We start from the raw sequence: 21,076 nt of genomic DNA on the forward strand, positions 1-21,076 counted from the left end.
CAAAACCGTACCTTGAACTAAGCACTGACTGTAGCCTATTACTTTATTGAGTCCAAGTTCAAAATAAAACTGTATGAACCGCACTATTGTGAACATAAGGAGCTGCAACCACTGCAAGCTGTAAAGTAAACAGGAAGAGTTTGTCCGAACTCAACTGGTTTTGCGAGAACTCAAATATCTTTGCGAGAGAATGCAACGGTTTTGCGAGAGAACTCAAAATATCTTTGCGAGAGAACGCAAAACAGTTGAAAAATATTTTTTCCTCCCACCCCAAATTTTGTTCCACCACCATGTCCCAAAAAGGGCTCCGTACAATTCTGAGAAATAAAGTCAGAATTGTGAGATATAAACTCGTATCATATCAACTCATATCAGATTCATTTACTGATTTTTCTTTTTGTTTTTTTACCATTTGATGCTGTCACTTTAGTTATCTTGACTGTAGTTAAATATCATTATAAATATCATCATACATATCTTTTGAAAGAATATTTTTGCTTATTTGAAAAAAATAGTTTATTGACAGCTGAAACGTGTGTGGTATGTGTGGTATTTTTTTGTATTGCTCATTGCTCATAACTGTTTCTTTTTGTCATTTGATGTTGTAACTAATGATCTTGATTGGATTTGTGCCATTTGCATATCATTACAAAGAATATTTCTTTAAAGTTTTTATTTCCAATATTTTCCTTACAGTCGTTTCAACTAGACCAGTAATACTTTTAGTCAAAACTTCAATGTCTTTGTTTTATATATTGCCAATATGTTGTGAAATGTATCTTTAATTATACACTGTCATATAAGAAGTCAGTAAATAGACTAATTTAAGTCTCACAAACCTCGACAGTTACAGTCTCGCAGTTCAGTAACAGCTCGAAGCATTCACTGAGTCTGATTCAAACCGCGACTGTGAAGCTTTTTAACTGTCAGAATAAAAACATACAAACAAAGTTTTTCTAACTCTTGCCAGTGGCAACTATATTTTAAATGATTCCTGCAAATTTATTTGCAGTCTGGAGCCCTTAATTTATAACCCAAAGATCCTCAAATGAAAAGCTAATTTGTGAAAATAATACAAAATATGACCATGTACTGTATAGAATTCAAAATCTAATTTAATTTTATTAAACCTTGAAATAATCACAGTTATAAGATTCTGAAAAAATAAAATAAAGAAACATAATATAAAAAGTATAAGAATGTTTCAAATTCTGCACTTACTGTAGATTCCCAAGTCATTAATCAAAGAAGTAAATTTGGTAACAATCTCCAGTACAATAAGGTTTCATTTGTTAACATTAGTTAAGAAATAACAATGACCAATACTTCTACAGCAATTATTAGTCTTGGTTAATGTTAATCTCAACATTTACTAATAAATTTTTTTTTTAATCAAAAGCTGAACTAACATGCACAATGAACAAATGTATTTTTAACAATTAATAAATGTTATAAAATTGTATTGCTCACTGCTAGTTCATGTTAGTTAACAAATGGGACCTTACTGTTAAGTGTTACTGTAAATTTGCAACATTGATCATGTGAACTCTATTGTGCAGGACGTTAAGTCATTCAGATTTTCATGCAGCTCGTGTGCCACCACCATTAAAGCAAAAGGGGCACAAATCAAATACTGGAACATTCTGACAATCATGTTCATTTTTCAGTTAAACTTGAATGCTGATTACATAATTTATAAAGGAAACTTCTGAACCCCTCTGACATTACACAGAAATATTTAGAGAAAACTGGAAAATATCTAGTTTAATTATAGCATGTATGACACTAGTGAGGAAGCTACGACGTCACAGATTCAGACAAGATCTTGGTCATTTTAAGATGTGTTTCTTGCTGCATGTAGCTACCAAATTCGTTCAGTCACACCCGGCTGTTTTCGGGAGCTTCTAAGTGTGAGGTGAGGTCAGCAATTTTTGGTGATCCACCCACAGAACAAGTGACTCGATGTCCCGGTCACCGCAGCCACGTCTTTCAATAGTTACCATGGAGATTGCCTCTTTCCTCCTCTCAGAGTAATGAGCAGAGAGGAGCAAGGAGTGAACTCATCAAACTGCCATCCAAAATGTTCAGCACTATTAAACTACCATTGTACCCTAGCATCTCCTCACTCCATTAGTATGATGAGATCATTTAACTTCAGTGTTTAAGGAATTCTCAGACGCATTTGCATGATTAAAGTATGGAGTGAGTATCAAAGATCAAAAGAGCCACTGGCTCCGATTTTTAATGCTTGCTAATGTATTCTGAACGTAAGACTCTTTTTCTTCTTGTAAAAAACACACCTGAAAGTTCTAAATGTACAAACAATGGCTCAGGTTCTATAATGAATGCTGAAGATGAAGATACAACCACATGATTAGTGATCTGCAGGTGGATTCAAACCAACAATTTCTTCAGGTCTTCGTCCATTCCTCTTTCGGTTAATTGGTCCAGACTATGGTAGCGATGGATGATGTCATCTTGAGTAACTACCACCACTCGCAAACCATGAGTATCATCTCCCAACTGACAACCAACAGCAGAGCTCACCACCATATCCAGCCCATCATAGCAGCCCCCCGCATTTCTGTGGTAGTGACCGGAGAACACAGCTTTCACCCCTGAAATGAGAGATATATAGTTAAAGTCTAGTTTCCCCAGCGAAATCACACAAAATAGTCAATTCATGATCACATTAGTCTTAGTTTCACGCCTACAGATGCACACAGAGCATTTGATGACTGGATACATATTGATGCATATTGCTTACAAAACTCTAATCTGGCTCATGTATACCTTGAATACAAATGCTTGAATTTCCTTGCACGCCTAAGATGTGTATACTATTCGAGAACAAAATGTGCCAACATTTTTGTTAGTGTGTTGCAGTAACTGATGCATATGGGCAAGACAGCTAGATGTCTGTCTGAAAATAATAAAAACTGTTGTATCTTTTTTTGGTGGAGGGTTTCTCTATGATTGGAATGAGATACCCTACCCTAATTAAAGCATTCAAAGGCATCGTCTGGAGCCTGTCTGGTTACTGCTGCACAGCAGGTGGAGTGGAACACTAGAAATCTTATTCCAAAGTGATCATTTTCATAGAGGGGTAAGACATCATCCGACTCAGTGTGACACTCTTTGGTGTTGGGTAACTATAATTCTTAACTGAAATGTCCAAGGCCTGGTTGTCCAGTGCAGTCAGAGCTATTGTTGATGCAGTCAGAGACACCCAAGGATAATTTTAGTTTAACTTAAATCAGGTGCGTAAGACAAAAACATTTTTTTTTAAAGCTGTTTCTTCCACACATCATTTATTGTGACAGCCTATTTTAGATAAACCACCCTTAAATGGCACTTAAAGACAAAGCCAACAGAGGTTACACTTTGGTCAAGTTTAGGACAAGTTAATACTTCATTCAGCAAGGATGCATCAAATTGATCAAAAGTGACAGTAAAGACATTTATAATGTTACAAAATATTTATATTTAAAAAATTCTGTTCTTTTAAACTTTCTATTGACCAAACATTGATTATAAGAAAAAATGTTTATTGAGCATCATATCAGCATATTAAAATAATTTCTGAAGGATCATGTGACTGGAGCAATGGCCATCACAAGAATAAATTATATTCTAAAATGTATTAATAGTCATAGATTATAATATTTTATTATGTGTATTATATTAATGATTTAATTTATATATACACATTACAGTATATATTATTGCGTTAACATATTAAAAATGTTATTAAAATGGTAATATTTCACAATGTTACTGTTTTTATTGTATTCTTAATCAAATAAATGCAGCCTTGATGAGCATAAGAAACTTCTTACAAAAATCTTTCCGACCCCACACTATTGAAAATGATAGCATAGATGTTAGTCAGATAGTCTGTTCCATTCTAAGTAGTCAGTTCTTGCCCATCATGAGCTGCAATGTGGAGCACATTTATGCAAAAGACTAATCAAGCCACTGAATCATCTGCATGTCCTGTCTGATTGACTATGTCTCCACACTGGTAGACCCGACTGCAAATCCACATGGGAATGTGTAGTTTCCCGTCCATCTGCATAACCATTGTGAAGCTTCTCATCTCTTCCCCTGCAGCAGTGGCCGAGGCTCTGCCATTCAGGAATTTAAAGCAATGGACCGAATGCAGAATCACTATAGTTCATCAAACAAGTCACCAAGAGTGAGAGACACAAATGAGCTCTCTCTTTTGTGAGGGACGTGAGGCTGGAGGTGGCTCTTCCACAGTTCAGCCGAGGTTTCGTTTCTGAAGAGAATTCTGAAAAGGTGGTACCCCCATACCGAGGTAATGGATGCATTTGGATACAGGAAACAAAATTTCACATGAATTTCTCATTCAGACAGCGCAAAGGTGCCAAAAACCACAGGGATGATGGCAAGACAGGATATAGCACACCAAAATACATAGAAGAAGAAAGGAGGAAATGATTATGACAGAACACAATGTTGAGAGGTATAATTACACACTGCTGCTTGCTGTCAGAGTTCATCTAAATTTGACAAGTTTTTCTTGTTCCACATGCACATGACAGCTATCTGCATGCTCTGTTGGACACTGCTAATGAAACCACACAAACAAACACAATTGCAAATACCTTGAAACTTGAAGACTTACACAATGCAGCACATAAAGCAGAAACCTTCCCAAAAATTTAAAAACCAATTAAAACAACGGGAACAAAACATTAGGATGAATTATAACTGCATTTAAATGACTTTAAGCGGAAGATTAAGCACATTTCAAGCATCTTTCACATATCATAACCTCTAATCCACTCTATGGAAACAAGCAACAGAAACATGACAGATAAAAAAAAAAAAGAGTGTCCAATTATCTGGAGAAGTCAGATGTGAAACTGAGGAGGGGGAAGAAAAATCAAAGCACTTCTTAAACAAGTCATTTACTCTAAGAACACTCTCTCTCCTGCACTACCGGATAGAATAATTAGACATGCAATACTGTTAATGACTGCACACACATCTACTGTAACTACACATCAGCCTGAAACCTGCTTTAAAATAGGGGACACTTCCCACAAACACTGCACAAAACAGGCCTGAAGCTATTAAAAAAAGGATTTGTTTGTGTTATTTGCTATGAATGATCAGCAAAAGTAAGTGCTTGACATTTAGAAAACGTGGCCTGCCAACCACAGGACGGCAAATTCAAAATATGAGGTTTTATTTTTTATTAATATTATGTTAGGTTTGCCATTTTTGCAACCTTGATAGCAATATTTGAGGCATGGATAAACAGCATAAAATCAGATTTGTGTTATTCTGTTATTTTCTAGAAATAAAAGTTCCTAGTTCCTCAGATTAAGTCAGACTAACTGAAATAAGCCTGGCTTGTTTGGTAAACTTGTTTTATGTAACAGCCCCCTGGTTTCACAGACAGGGCTTAGGTTAAGCCAGGATTAGGCCATAGTTTAAAGAGAACATCTTTTATAAACGTTCCTTAGAAAATAACAATACTGGTGTGCATCTTGAGACAAAATAAAAGCACTGAGATCCTTTAAAAATCAGTCAGTGCATGTTTCTTTCAGTTTAAACTCAAGTCATGCATTTTAGTCTGGGACTATTCTTAAACCTTGTCTGTGAAACGTCAGCGGAGACTAGGACAACTAGATGAGCCCCAGAGACTGATCCCCAGTGAAGACCCTGTCTCCTAGACGGCCATTGGGACAAGACCACAGGAACCAGATGAGTCCTTTGCACAATCTGATTCTGCTTTAGCCTAGATTTAAACTGCTGATTTTGTCTGGCCAGAGGAGAATGACACTATTTCGACAAACTATTTCCCCGTCTAAATACTGTAAAGCTGATATAAAGCCACCCAGCTTTATATCAAGCCGATGTAAAGCTGCTTTGACACAATTTGCATTGTTAAAAGTGCTAAACAAATAATATTGACTTGAAACTGTCTGGGGGTAAATAGACCAAATATATAAAGTAAATAAACAAACAAACGAATGAATGAATCAATCAATCACTCAATGAAACAACTACAGAAGGGTAAAAGGACAAAAGTAACAGGGTTAAAAATATAGCTTAAATTAAGCTGTCTAGCTTGTTTGCAATAATTAAAAAAATGGAATGAGATTATTTAGTTTTTTTTCCCATTATGTTGTAGGAATACATTAACAATTAAAAATGAATTAATGAACTAATTTAATATCAGTTCAACAGATTATGTCAAAATGATACTCTTGTATGAGGTAAATTGCTGGATAAAGTCAAAAATATCAAGACCCTCTTCAAGGTAGGTTAAAATAGGTGTAACAGGCCAAAAACATCATGTTAAAGAGGGCTTTCAGGCATTTGACATATTTTAAAGGGATACTCCACACCAAAATGCAAATTTTGTCATTAATCACTTACCCCCATGTCGTTCCAAACCCGTAAAAGCTTTGTTCGTCTTCGGAACACAATTTAAGATATTGTGGATGAAAAACGGGAGGCTTGTGACTGTCCCATTGACTGCATAGTAAATTGCACGGTCAAGGTCCATAAAAGTATGAAAAGCATCGTCAGAATAGTCCATCTGCCATCAGTGGTTCAATCTGAATTTTATGAAGCGATGAGAATACTTTTTGTACACAAAGAAAATAAAAATAACAACATTTATTCAACAATTCGTCTCCTCTCTGTCTCTCTATGTCAGAAAAACAGAGCGCCATTTTGGAAAGCATCCGATGGACGCAAAGTGCACGCTATTCTCCGTCATCAGTAACGCATGGATATGCATTGCATGTTTTTTTACGCTGATTTGAACGGAAACAGCGTATCCATGCGCTAATAAGTGATTAATGACTAAATTTGCATTTTGGGGTGGAGTATCCCTTTCATTTTTATTGTTTTTAATTTTTATTGAGTGTTTATCAAAAAAATAATGTATTTATGCTTTCAATGCTACAATATAAAGTCTTTTCCATTATCATCTCAAGATTTAAAAAAATCTGTTTTTTCTCTGTTCATGTAATCACATTAATATCTCTCTGTTTGGACATTGTTTTGATTTGTATGCCATAAAAGTTTCTGCATTTTTGCGACAGTGTCTCAGCACGCTTGCAGTCACTTCTTTTCTCAGTTGTGATTTTTGGCTGTGAACATATCAGTGTGTCCATACTCCCACCAGTTCTGTAATCAGGCTGATTAATAAGCTGTGATCTCTTAACAACAAACAGTGCTGGGGTGGATTTTGTTGTGGAGATTTGCTGTAAAGTCAGTAGTTTCTGTATGTTTATAAGAAGATATCCATGTAAAGATGATCAAAAAAATGGCATTCCGCTGGGAATTCTGGGATCCTACACAAATGCCAACAGCAGTGCTATGAACAGAAAATGGCAGCACCTTTCTGTACTGCTTCCACAGTAAATTCCTACAGAATTTTTGGCCACTGCTTGAAGCGACTTATTTCCATCTCATGAATTGCTTTTTATTTCACATCTTGTAGATACATTTGAGAAAATCCCATTTATCTGCCCGTTAATTAATGGGCTCATTACTGCAAGAATAGTAGTATCTAGGGATCAACATGCCTTTTGGCTGAGAGAGGTGAAATTTGCTGAGAATGTGAGAGAATAGTACGTACTAAAAATAAACATTCACATAAAATAAGCCAGAGATCTAGTCCAATAAGTAAGTATGATGCCGTTCTGCGTTCAGTTCTCTGGAGACACACTAAACGTGCTTCTAGAGTCTCTATTCCCAACCACAGAACTAACGGATCTGCCAGATTTGGATGATATGAAAATCCTAAATCTCGTCTATTCAAACTACTCAGACTGCATTAATGGTTTAGTTTGAGGGTTGTGTGTGTTTCTGCCTGTTTGTGTGTGCTGTCATTAGGCCACTGGGATACATTATTCACAAAACTCTGCCAGAAATAATTAGCAAGACAGAAGGAAGTACACAATGATTTTGTGCAAGGAGAGCATTGCTTATGCTGGTCATTTATCACTGTAGATCCTCTAAATGTGCAATTATGATTTAATCCAAATATGCATGAAAGGCAACTGGCATAGTGCTTGGCAATTTCAATCAAGCCGATTCCTATACACAGCGCAGCTGTTTCTCATCTGGAAAAACATATTTAAAAGGGATACATTAAATGACTGTCACCTGCAAAAAGTGCTTGAAGACGTGTGTGTTTTTTGTTAATTTCTCTATACAGATCGATATTGGAGATTTAATTGTTCATGTTCATTTACTAAAGTTGAACAGTTTTGTTAATTTATTAGTGTCTTTAAAGTTTGCGTAAGCATTAGATGACAGCAAAACAATTAGGAAATGTAAAAAAAGAATATACAGTTTTCATACTGTACTGTACATTATAATGTTGTGACAATTCACTGCTGCATTTAAAATGATTAATTTTAGTTTTCAGTGTTAAATATTACATTTATTTACATTTATACAAAATAATAGAACTTTAAGAATGGCTAAGAACCCAAAACTCTCACGTCTAGCAGTCTGTCAAAACAACAGCTTGTAGAATGTTCTGTGTAATAGAGTGGATAAGCATCGGCTCCTCGGAAGAAGATCAATGCCTGCTTCTACATCACTGCCTGTTTAGCCCCGCCCACCGATTCACACATTATACAGGGAAACGCAGGTCTACGCAGAAACCAAAAGATAAAGTTGGCTCCAAAGACTGTGCATTGCCAAGTTGTGGAAAAAAACATTCTTTGCACTACAATCCGCCATGCCTATTCAAATTCCGATAAAGCGGGTTAAAACAGGACAGAAAATAGCCTATTGCTTCTAAATTATGTTTGTTTGTTTTTTTATGTAAAAATCTTGATGATAATATAAGTGGACCTCAGAGAACACTACAAAATAAAAAAACAAAGGTGGTTTATGACCACATTAATCAGTACAAAGTTGAAAAACAAAGTAAATTAAGTTTCTACAATCTGCAGTTTACTTTTAAGGAATAGTTCACTCAAAAACAAAAACATTTGCTGAACATTCACCCTTAGGCCTTCCAAGATGTAAAGGAGTTTGTTTCTTCATTAGAACATATTTGGAGAAATTTAGCATTACATCACTTGGTCACAACGGATCCTCTGCAGAGTCTGCAGTGAATGGGTGCCGTCAGAATGAGATGCCAAACAGCTGATAAAAACACCACAATAATCCACAAGTAATCCACTTGACTCCAGTCCATCAATTAATGTATTGCGAAGCAAAAAGCTGAGTGCATATAATAAACAAATCATTGTTTCAAGATAAAATATGAGTCTTTCTTCAGTGAAAATTTGCCTTGTCTGAATCAGGAGAGAAATATGCACATATCAAGCACAGTTTACAATTAAAAACAGTCCTAAACAAAAATTGTATTAGTATGGACTCATATTTTGTCCAGAGGCAACGATTTAAAGTTAAAACGCATTAATGATGGATTTGTATTTTACAAACACGCAGCTTTCTGCTTCACAAGACATTAAGTGATTGACTGGAGCCGTGATGTGATGTAATGCTAAATTTATTTTCCAATGAAAACAAGTGAGTAAATTTTCATTAAAAATTCCTTTTTGGGGGAACAATTGCTTTAAACCAAATTACCAATCTAAGACATAATAGCTGAAGAAACCCCAATTGCAATTCAGGGCTTGTAGACTGACCCTGTTAAGTCCATTTTGCCAAATGATGCTAGTTATCTTTTTAAGCCCCTGAAACACTCTGTACAATGAAGCAAGACCTTGAGATACACAAAAACACAGCCAAGTCTCTCCTAAAGGATATCTGATAACAACAGGCACTCCATCACACTGTAACCTCCACAGAACACACAATCCTTCAATGTCTGCCTAAAACAACACGCTTGCCAGCTTACCTACAATTCTCAGCAGATGACAAGCGTTCTGTTGATTAACCAAATCCCGTGCTCATTTCTACTGGCATGTGCTGAATGAGAGCCTTAAGACAGCTGAAATAGCAGAGGAAACACTTGGCTTATCACTGCTAATTAACACACTACAAGATAGCACCACTGGCAGTGTCAGAAACGTTGAATGGCTATTTAAAATGAAATGGTTTTACATTATAACACAATGTAATGGGGGCTCAAAAACACAAGTTGCCTTTTAAGATAGCACAAGCTCTCCTTCTGCTTGTGTGTTTAGTGCTGTTATCAAGAGTACTATTGTAGATTTACCAATAAGATGCAATCTAGGGTATTTACAAAGCACACAAACATATACATTTTGCGTAACAGTGGCTCTTCAGTACGAAAAATGCAGCCTTATAAAGATGCCATTAGGAAATGGACTTGAAAGTAAATAAAAAAAATGTCTCATGGGTTTATTCTGTGCATATCAGTGAAAAAATGCATCCCAGTATTCAGGTGTTCAAAACACCCTATAACCAAACCCATATATATCTGTGCTGATTTTGAGAGAAAATGTGTGTGTGTATTTGTGTATTTATACAGTGAGGAAAAACAAACAGATATAAGTTCTGCTCTTTTATTGGTAGCTGTAAATATAAAATTAGTCAAAAAATAATTAAAAATGAATATTCAAGAGGCTGAGGATGGGAGATATTGAGGAACAGCCTGATATCAATAAAACATGCTTAGAATTTATGATTGGATATCATTATTAACATCGCAATGCAGGTTATTTTGTTTAATTATGAAGAAACTTGACTAAAAACTCAAATCAGAATCAATGCAAACACTTTAAGTGAAAAAAAGTCTCATTTAAATGTATTACTACTGACACTACAATTCAACCATGCTGCTTCACAGTCATTTTTATTATTAACACAAAGCTTATCAGAGAGCCTGACGGACAGCCATTACAGGGCATTAGAGATTAACAATATTCTACTAATATATGTTAGCGCAGCAAAGGAATATAGGGCTGTAATCAGCTAGTGATATCAGGAACTGTATATCATATGTATTCATTACAAATGCCACCCACTGTACAAACCTCAAAGCTAACAGACATCTGGAGTGATCAACATGTTTTCCCCTAAGGCAGATGTCTCAAAAAAAAAGATCATTTTCTCACAGCCTCGCTGCCTTTTAGAAAATGCAGTTTAAATCATACAAATATAATTTGCAGCAGGATATTAAATCTACGAGCTCAAAGAGCCCGGGGAAATGAGTTTGTGGGCAGTGGCTGTGTTTTCCTCTAACAGTGATCTCTGATCTCCAAGAGGATTGGTTAATTTTTTCAAGCAAATTCCTCATATTTGCATCCTTCATGTTTTGATCATTGAGAAATTAGAAAGGGGAAATGGAAACAGTGAAAGTGGTGTTCAGAAGGTATCTGTGGAGTATCTCTGGCACCCGACTCATTTACATTACACTCTACTCTATTTCCATGAACACAGAGCATATATAAAACGAGAGATGAAAGTTAGAATCTAATATTAAAGATGTCGCTTTTCATGAGTGAATCTTTCCGTTTTGCCCATTTTTTAAATAGATTTTCAGTATCAATGCACCATCGTGCATCTCTGACCATACAAAGATCAATATATATTGTTTCTTTTGAACACTAACCTTTGGAACAAAGAAAGATCTGTATTTTTTCCTTTTATGGCTAACATAACCCTCAACCCATTGGATTTACTTGTTACTTTTCCAACAGCAACTCATTTAATGGTTTCTGGTGTCAGAACTACTATGTATAACTGAAAATAAATGGAGAGTGAATTAATCTGACATGTTTAAAGATGCGTATCATTTGATAGCTGTAACAATAACATTGCAGTTCCTCTTTCCTTGTAGCCACATAATAACATCCTTGTTTAGGACTTTGAAATTTGAACAACAACCAGATTCAATCTTTCAGTCGCCTGTTAATAGTGGAAATCTTTAAGCAAAGGGCAGTCCCTTTGCTCTAAAAATGCTCATTAGATATCAACATGAGAATAGAGTATCGAGTAATGTATGCCGTGTATGTCCAACCAGCTGTTAAATAAAACAACATCCGCTCTGATTCGACCTGCTCTGAGTTGTATGATCAATAATTAACCTATGCACAACATGCCACTTACAGAGTACACTACACACTCATAATAGAATCTGGTATATGGACAACCTGCATATTTCTTGTCAGTAAAGCTTTTAGTATGTATCCTGTAAAAGCACTCCAGGGCACTCACAGCATAATTAAAGAGCCATAGGCAAGACAAAGGCACTATTCCATCATGTGACCATAAATGTGCCATTTACTGCAGCATTCTTGCATCAATAATTTCTGGGTCTTAGAAACCCTGATTATTATTTAGGGAAAAATCCCTCTGATTACCTGGTTAAATAAAGGTTAAATGAATGTATATTCAACACTTTCAAAAAGAGTAATGAAAAATAACTTAAACACATCATTCCAATCATTTTGCTGACATTACAAATGATAAAACAGAAGCCTACAATAATCTCAGTTCAAAGTTTATATGTATATATATATATAAACACTTTCTTATTTTTTTAAAGAATGAAAAGCAATTCTACTGTATCTACTGTACACTGATCCGTTATGTAGACGAGTTAACGTATATTCTACTGATATGTTACCCTTTTCTGTCTAATTCTCAAACAAATCAATAAATTGGTCCTTTGCTTTTTTTTAATTAATCAAACCACAAGTCATTGTTCTGAATCATGGACTCACTGAATTTGCTTGCATTAACCACTTACTGAAAAGCAGATATATGAAGTGAAGTGACGTGACATACGGCCAAGTATGGTGACCCATACTCGGAATTTGTGCTCTGCATTTAACCCATCCAAAGTGCACACAAACCCACACCGTGAACACACACTTGGAGCAGTGGGCAGCCATTTATGCTGCAGCGCCCGGGGAGCAGTTGGGGGTTCGGTGCCTTGCTCAAGGGCACCTCAGTCGTGGTATTGAGGGTGGAGAGAGCGCTGGACATTCACTCCCCCCACCTACAATTCCTGCCGGCCTGAGACTCGAACCCGCAACCTTTGGATTATAAGTCCGACTCTCTAACCATTAGGCCACGACTTCCCCACGTTATATAATTATACTTCTAACTATATGAACACTTGCCACTTGTCTTATTTGATGTGTAAGGCTCAAGTGCTTTCTTCTCACCTGCTTGTTTGAATCTCTGGATCAAGCGCTCTCTGATTCCCCTCTGCAGGTTAAAGTAGTCATCCTCTTCATCGGGTGTACGGAGGAAGAGCGGAATGTGCTGGAAGACAAGCACGTGGCGAGAGGGGGTCTGGATGGCTCTCTGCAGCTGGCTCTCCAGCCAGACCTCATGGGCCTCCATTAACTCAGGGCAGCCTGATGAGTCGAAGAAGAACTGGGAGTTCAACACCAAACACAACACCCCACCCACCCAAAAACTGAAGTAATCATCGCCCCAGTCATGACAGAACTGCTCCACGCTCTCCGGAGTGGGTGTGTTGCCAAGATCATGGTTGCCACTGACGAACACAAGAGGAATGTCGGGGTCAGTGCCTCTCAGTGCTTCTTTGAGGTCCTTAACCTGTTCTTCTCTGAACGGACATCCTGAAAATAAAAAGAGATTTTTCTTGGTTGAAAAGCCTCATTTTAAAAAGTCCAAAAACAGCATCTGCAACCCAATTTAATTCTGTAATGAGAACCTTTCCATAACAGGATATTTGGGGCTTGGTTTTAGGCAGAGCAAGTTGTATCTATTTATTTTTATTTATTAATTTTTTTAATATTTGATTTTTAAATATTTGCACATTATCTCAAACTATATATCTATACACACACACACAATATATTTCGATTTTTTTTGTGGAATAATATGCACAGATGATTTGTGCATAACAGGAGCAGAAAAGACTATATACATAACAAAAAAAACTACAGTTAAATCCTCCGGAGCAATATTGAGCACAGCAGCAATGAACACAGCAGGAACAGTCGGTTTTCAGTGGAAAATAAGATGCAGTGCCAGACGAGCATGTGATAGTATATAAATACTATCTTCAATGGCTCCTTCCATCTTCAAAAGAATACTGAAGCAGGCAATATGTGGAGGATTCAGAATAAAGTTTCTGTTTCATACAGAAGATAGGGAAGCATTCGGTCTAACCGCATTTCTCTAAAGTAAAGGCAGACTGTCAAGCGTTGAGTTTTGAAGCTCGTTAATAACAGCCTTAGGTTACCTCTAATATGACAAGTAGGGCATCTTGCTAATTGCCTGCTGTGAATTTGAAACTCAATGAGTAGCGGAGCTGAAATTAGAGTTGGCATTAGTGACTGTGGTGTTGTGAATGCTAGACAAAGAAAACTAAACCAACAGACCATGATTCTAGTCTATGGAGAGAATTAACCTTGCTAAAAATTCGGATACATTTTTTGTAGATTATTATCAAGCGACCCTCTACAATGCGAGCAAATCACTCACCAAATTGCACGCCAGGAGGATAAAGAATGGCTGTCATTAGCCACTGGCTAGTAAATTGTTATATTTCATTGCCAGTGATTGAGTTAGAGGCTAAAAATAGCCTTAGTAGTAAATTTATTTTTACTGTATGTTGTGCCCTATGACGGTTTTCTCTCACACACACATGCAAGGACAGAATGCAAGAGAATCTGAGATAACATAAAGAATTGGTATGCTAGATGTAAATGTTATTTTAAATGTTAAAGATATTAATGGTATGTCATGATGGCGATTGTTTGGAATCATTTATTATTTTAGCTGTTTACACAAAAAAAGTCTGCAATTGTCACACAGACCTTTCCCATTTAAATTCCAAGTGACAATGATTAATCATTTCTATGGCCACAGAAAAAAAAATCCAACAAAATATAGTCCATAAAACGTTTTATTTATTTATTTATTGATCGACATAAGAAAGTTTTACAGGTTTGAAAATAGATAAATATAATTTAAAAAATCTAAATAATTAATAGAATTTTATATTATGTTTTCAAATAAATAAATACAATTTCTTTACGCAACTTCTTTTTTTATGTTCTTTGAAAAAAGCAAGTGTTCTTGGTGTGAACAGGCCAATTACTACTCTTACTTTGTGATCAGTGCCATTTCCCAATATCTGAATCTGAGTCTCACTTTGACTTTCTAAGTTATGTAACATTCAATTTCAACAGGTCCCCAATTTCTCCCAGCAGTGCCAAATCCCACAGAAACCTATTAAAATCTCTCCCAAAAGAGATCTCTATCAACTAAACATACAGAGAAAAGAGGGCTCTTCCAGAGCTGATTTCCCTCTGGTCAGCCCACTGATGTGCAGCTGCTCCTCAGAGAACTTCACTTTTATCCGCTTTCAACAGCAATTAAAAACCTAACGTATGTGGAAATGTCTGAGATGTCCCCTACCACAGCACACACAAGGCTACAGGCAGCAGGCAAACGTTTTTATAGTCCCCATAAGGAAAGCATCAGGTTCAGTGCTCTCCAAATCTAATCACCTCCCTCGATGATCTCTCCTGCTGCCAGTTAGGAAAAGTCCTTGAACCGGAAAGCTCACAAAGATTCTGTGCCGATATCATGGAGTGGCCCTTCAATTACCGAGCCGAACTTTGCTTGTCCAACATGCTGCTGCTCACTGTTCATTATGGCAGGCAGAACACAGGAGGTAGAACGGCTGAAATAAAATCTGATTTGGTCACCAATGAGGCTTGAAGAGTCACAGCACGTGTTTAATGAAGGAAATATTGACTGACAGGGTTGTCCTAAACCCTAAGATTGCCAATACAATGGAAATAAAAAGGATACTTCACCTAAGAATTTAAATTCTTTCACTAACCCTCATGTCGTTACCAAACTGTATTTTTTTTCTTCCATAAACCAAAAAAGAGATATTAGGCAGAATGTTTCAGCTGCTCATTTCTATTTAATGTAAGTAAATGGTGACCAGGGCCATAAAGTAGAGAAAATTAATCAATTATCATTATTCATCAATATGCACATATTTAAACTAAGTGTGTCAGAAATGGTTACAAGACAAAGTGCACATTGTAAATGTTGGGGTCAATAAGATTTTTTTCTTTTTAAGAATATAATACTTTTTTTGAGCAAGGATACATCGATAAAAAATGATAATAAATTCATTTATAATGATACAAAAAGTTTCCATTAAAATATTAAGTAGCAAAACTGTTATCAACTTGAGCTCCAAATCAGTATTAGAATGATTTCTGAAGGATCATGTGACACTGAAGGCTGGAGTAATGGCTGCTAAAAATTCAGTTTTGCCATTACATAATATTTTAGAATATATTAAAACACTTTTAAATAGTTATTTTAAATTGTATTATGATTTCACAATATTACTGCTTTTATTGTATTTTTGATTAAATAAAATGCTTATTTGAAAAAAAATATTACCAACCTCTTTGAAATGGTACCATATGTGAATGCGAATGAGTTTTCAGAATTGTGTAGATTTCTTTGCGAATAACATTTTTTATTTAACAAACATGCATGTTGCTCACACAAAGCTAACATTTGGTTTGAGAAGACTATGTTTGTGCTATTTTTATTTTACCTTTAATTATTTGGTCACCATCCACTTTCACTGTGTAAACTCATTTTGAATTCCACAGAATAAAGTAGTAAATGATAACAGAATTTTCATTTTGGGGTGAAACGTTCCTTTAAAGATGACAAATATCACATTGACATGTTCCACCATTGGGGAATATGGTGGAATGTCTCCACAAGCTCAGTCAAAAATATACAGCAAGCTTCCAGCCAGCTGAAACTGCACAATTCAAGGATGACTGCTTCGGCTCCATGTGAGTTGAAGGAAAAAAATCGATCACAAAGACACAGCAACGCCTCTATTCCCCGGAGAAGTTCACGATGTCCCCCAAGATACAGATATTCTTTTACAGGTGCACTATTGATAGCCTCCTGTCAGGCAGTATTAATGTCTATTGTGTGAGCTGCACCACAGAAGACCGGCACAAGGTGTGATGGACTGAATGTATCACAGAGGTTATACTGCCTAGCCTGCATGATAACCACACCAGGCAGAGCAAGACTAAGGCCAAAAAAATCATTACGGATCCCTGCCATCCAAACAACAGCTTCTTCTCACTGCTGCAGTCAGAAAAGCCTAGCAAAGCCTTGGGGTCAATACTGAGAGGTTCTGGAGGAGCTCCTACACCCAAGCTATCCAGACACTTAATGAGGACTCTGCCAGGGGCCTGCAACACTAACAACACAGCAGAAACCTTTATAGTACACATATGATCTTTATCACACATACATATTGCTATTATGGTCGCTCAGATGTAGAATATCAAACAATAATCATTTCTCCTTTGCACACCCTCATAATTTTCATTTGCACTTTTGCATATAGTGGAAGAATTTTAACACTTATTTGCTACCTTCTCATTTTTAACTATATTTTTTGTTTGTTTTTGACATGGCACTGAGTTTATTTAGCACCCAGCCATGTGTATAACTTAAAAAGGACTAACCGTAGGTTATGCAATGTTTACAAGTGGTTATACCACCAGGGTAAGAAAGAACATCTTTTCGGCAGTGCATCAGCTGAATGAGTAATTATTTTAAGTATAACTTCAATAAACAATGAATAATAGGGTGATTTTTGTGCACATTTTAAGGGACAGGATAGTGTGGTAAGTTTTATAGTCATAATTGTGACTTTATCTCAGTATAAAGTTGCACAATGTTTATTTCGAATAATTAATATGCAACTCAACACACTTGTTTAGCTATAAAGAATCATTTTAATAATCAATAATATTATCATAAATCATATTAATAATAGAAACATATACAAATATAAATATAAAATATAGTATTTTGTTTTTTAAATGTTAAAACTATTTAATTAAATATGATTTAATTAATTAATTAAATAATAAATGCAATGTATTGTAGCATCCAAGCATTTCACAAGTAAACATTGTGACTTTATATCTCATTGTATGACTTACAGTGGTGTTGTCACGAATCTGGTCCATGCTCTCCTGTTTTACCACCACCAGAGGTCACCCGTTCACCACATTGACTCTCACACTACACAGCACACTGGACTCCATTTCCCACTATGCATTGCACAGATCACAGCTGTCACCATTCACTCATCACACGCACCTGATGCTCATTTCACAATCACACACACTATTTAAACCATGGACTTCCTCAGCATCGGGGCCGAGTAATGTTAGCGTTTATCACTCATTCAGCGATAGCAACTTTACAGAGCCATCCTTATAGTCTTAGTCTTGCCTTGTTTTCCTGCCGTGTCTGACCCTGCCCGTGTTTACTGGATTTACCCCTTTGCCTTGCCGTTTGGTCTGTGTTTGCTCCACGTTTGGATTATTGCTGTCGACTCTGGATTATCTCTCTGCCTTGCCCCTTCGGATACTGTTCGCTGATCGTTGACCCACGCTTGCTCCACGGATTGCTCTGTCTTGCCCTTGCCATACCTGTTTGCCGATGTCTGACCCTGCCTGTTTCTGACCATGTTTTATAATAAAGCCTTGCATATGGATCCGCACGTCTCACGTCTCGTCAGCCCCGTAACAGAATACTCGGCCACACAAGGATCCAGCGGCTTTTCAAGAGGACATTGGCCAAGTATGGACTGTGCACGACTGTTATTAACCCTCGAGCAGGGCTCGCGACCGCTCGAGGATTATATTCAGGAGTACTTAGACCTCGCCTATTTTTCTGATTTGCCGGACTTTGCACTCATAGACTTTTTTTGTGAGGGCATTAATCAGCCGCTCAAGTCTCAGTTAATCCGCGAGGGTCCCCGTTCATCTCTCAGTAAATTTATGGACTATGCTTTGCTGTGTGTGGGCTCTCCGTTCACTGTGGGTGTCGCGGAGGAACGCAGCACCGTACTCCCTCACAAAATGGCGGCAGCAACAGCACCCCTTCACGTCATGCCTGCCAAGCCAGAGTCTGCTCACGTCGTCGCTGTCAAGCCAGAGTCTGCTCACGTCGTCGCTGTCAAGCCAGAGTCTGCTCACGTCGTCGCTGTCAAGCCAGAGTCTGCTCACGTCGTCGCTGTCAAGCCAGAGTCTGCTCACGTCGTCGCTGTCAAGCCAGAGTCTGCTCACGTCGTCGCTGTCAAGCCAGAGTCTGCTCACGTCGTCGCTGTCAAGCCAGAGTCTGTCACATCCAAGGATTTAAGGTCAGTCCTTCAAGTTCCCTGTCTGATATCCAGTGTGATGGACCCACCACTGATGTCAGTGCGAGTAGCTGGCATTCCCAGGGCCTCAACCCTGTCTGTTACAGAGACTGTTCCCCTGACCTCAGTACTTCCCGTTATGGCGGTTGCCATTTTGAGTGTGTGGGCTGCACACTGTGCTCCTGAGGCCTCTCCTGTCCACGAGTCTGCTCCAGTGCCTCCAGAGGTGGTGGCTTCCGCTGCAGAACCTCCCGAAGTGGTGGCACCCGTCCCTGAACTCGCTGTCTGCCCTGTCACGGCCACGGAGGCCGTTCCTGACCTCATGGTCTGCCCTGTCACGGCCACGGAGGCCGTTCCTGACCTCATGGTCTGCCCTGTCACGGCCACGGAGGCCGTTCCTGACCTCACGCCCTGTCCTGTCACGGCCAAAGAGGCCGTCTGTGAGCTCACGCCCTGTCCTGTCACGGCTAAAGAGGCCGTCTGTGAGCTCTCGCCCTGTCCTGTCACGGCTAAAGAGGCCGTCTGTGAGCTCTCGCCCTGTCCTGTCACGGCTAAAGAGGCCGTCTGTGAGCTCTCGCCCTGTCCTGTCACGGCTAAAGAGGCCGTCTGTGAGCTCTCGCCCTGTCCTGCCACAGCCATAGAGACCGTCCATGAACTCTCGACCTGCTCGGTCACGGCTCCTGTGACCATGGGGACTCACTCTGTGGTGTCTGTCTCTGTTCTCCCCAGATCCCTGATCCTGTTATGGCTTCCTGACCAGTCCGCTCTGCCGTGGAGATACTCTGCCCTGTCTACGCCACACTGGTGGGCTCCGGCTCCGTCTACTCCGCCGTGGTGGTCAGTTGTCTGGCTCTGGGGGTCTCCTGCTCCGCCCAGGTGGGCTCTGGTCCCGTCCTGCCCTGCAACGAAGACTCTCCCAGTGTTGTCTGTCTCTGCTCTCTCTGTGTTGTCTGTCCTTGTTCTCCCCAGATCCCAGTCTCTGTCATGGGTTCCTGCCCTGTCTGCCTCCCTGTGGTGGTCTTCTGCTCGGGTCTGGTGGTCGTCTGCTCCGCCATGGGGGTCTTCTGCCTGGGTCTGGTGGTCGTCTGCCCCACCGTGGTGGTCTTCTGCTCCGCCGTGGTGGTCCTCTGCTCTGGTCTGGTGGTTATCTGTCCCGCCGTGGTGGTCTTCTGCTCGAGTCTGGTGGTCTTCTGCTCCGCCCTGGTGGGCTCCGGTCCCGTCTGCTCCGCCCTGGTGGGCTCCGGTCCCGTCTACTTCGCCCTGGTGGGCTCCCGTGCCGTCTGCTCCGCCCTGGTGGGCCTCTGCTCTGTCGGTCCTGAACTGGCCTCTGGCTCCGCCCTGGTTTCCTGCTCTGCCGGTTCTGCCTCTGTCCCCGGTCTTCCCACTTCCTCAAGGACCTGGCCCTCCGTTCCCTCCCCCTGTTCCGCCTCCGCTCCACCACCCTCCTGGACTACATAGGAGCGTCTGGAAGCCGCTCCTTGGGGGGGGGGCTATGTCACGAATCTGGTCCATGCTCTCCTGTTTTACCACCACCAGAGGTCACCCGTTCACCACATTGACTCTCACACTACACAGCACACTGGACTCTATTTCCCACTATGCATTGCACAGATCACAGCTGTCACCATTCACTCATCACACGCACCTGATGCTCATTTCACAATCACACACACTATTTAAACCATGGACTTCCTCAGCATCGGGGCCGAGTAATGTTAGCGTTTATCACTCATTCAGCGATAGCAACTTTACAGAGCCATCCTTATAGTCTTAGTCTTGCCTTGTTTTCCTGCCGTGTCTGACCCTGCCCGTGTTTACTGGATTTACCCCTTTGCCTTGCCGTTTGGTCTGTGTTTGCTCCACGTTTGGATTATTGCTGTCGACTCTGGATTATCTCTCTGCCTTGCCCCTTCGGATACTGTT

General features: G+C 39.0%; 1 protein-coding gene across 1 annotated transcript in view; it reads right to left on the reverse strand.

Moving 5' to 3' along the window:
- Window positions 1–407: 407 nt before the first annotated feature.
- cpped1 (calcineurin-like phosphoesterase domain containing 1) overlaps window positions 408–21,076 on the reverse strand; it is a 39,415-nt gene continuing 18,746 nt past the window's right edge. The window contains exons 3-4 of the mRNA XM_079397862.1: window positions 13,119–13,541; window positions 408–2,618 (exon numbers count right to left, since the gene is read on the reverse strand). Coding sequence (XP_079253988.1) covers window positions 2,395–2,618; window positions 13,119–13,541 — 647 coding nt within the window. The 3' untranslated portion in view covers window positions 408–2,394. The remainder of the gene's footprint in view (window positions 2,619–13,118; window positions 13,542–21,076) is intronic.

The sequence above is a fragment of the Barbus barbus genome, assembly GCF_936440315.1.
Source record: "Barbus barbus genome assembly, chromosome: 38".
NCBI classification, from domain to species: Eukaryota; Metazoa; Chordata; class Actinopteri; order Cypriniformes; family Cyprinidae; genus Barbus; species Barbus barbus.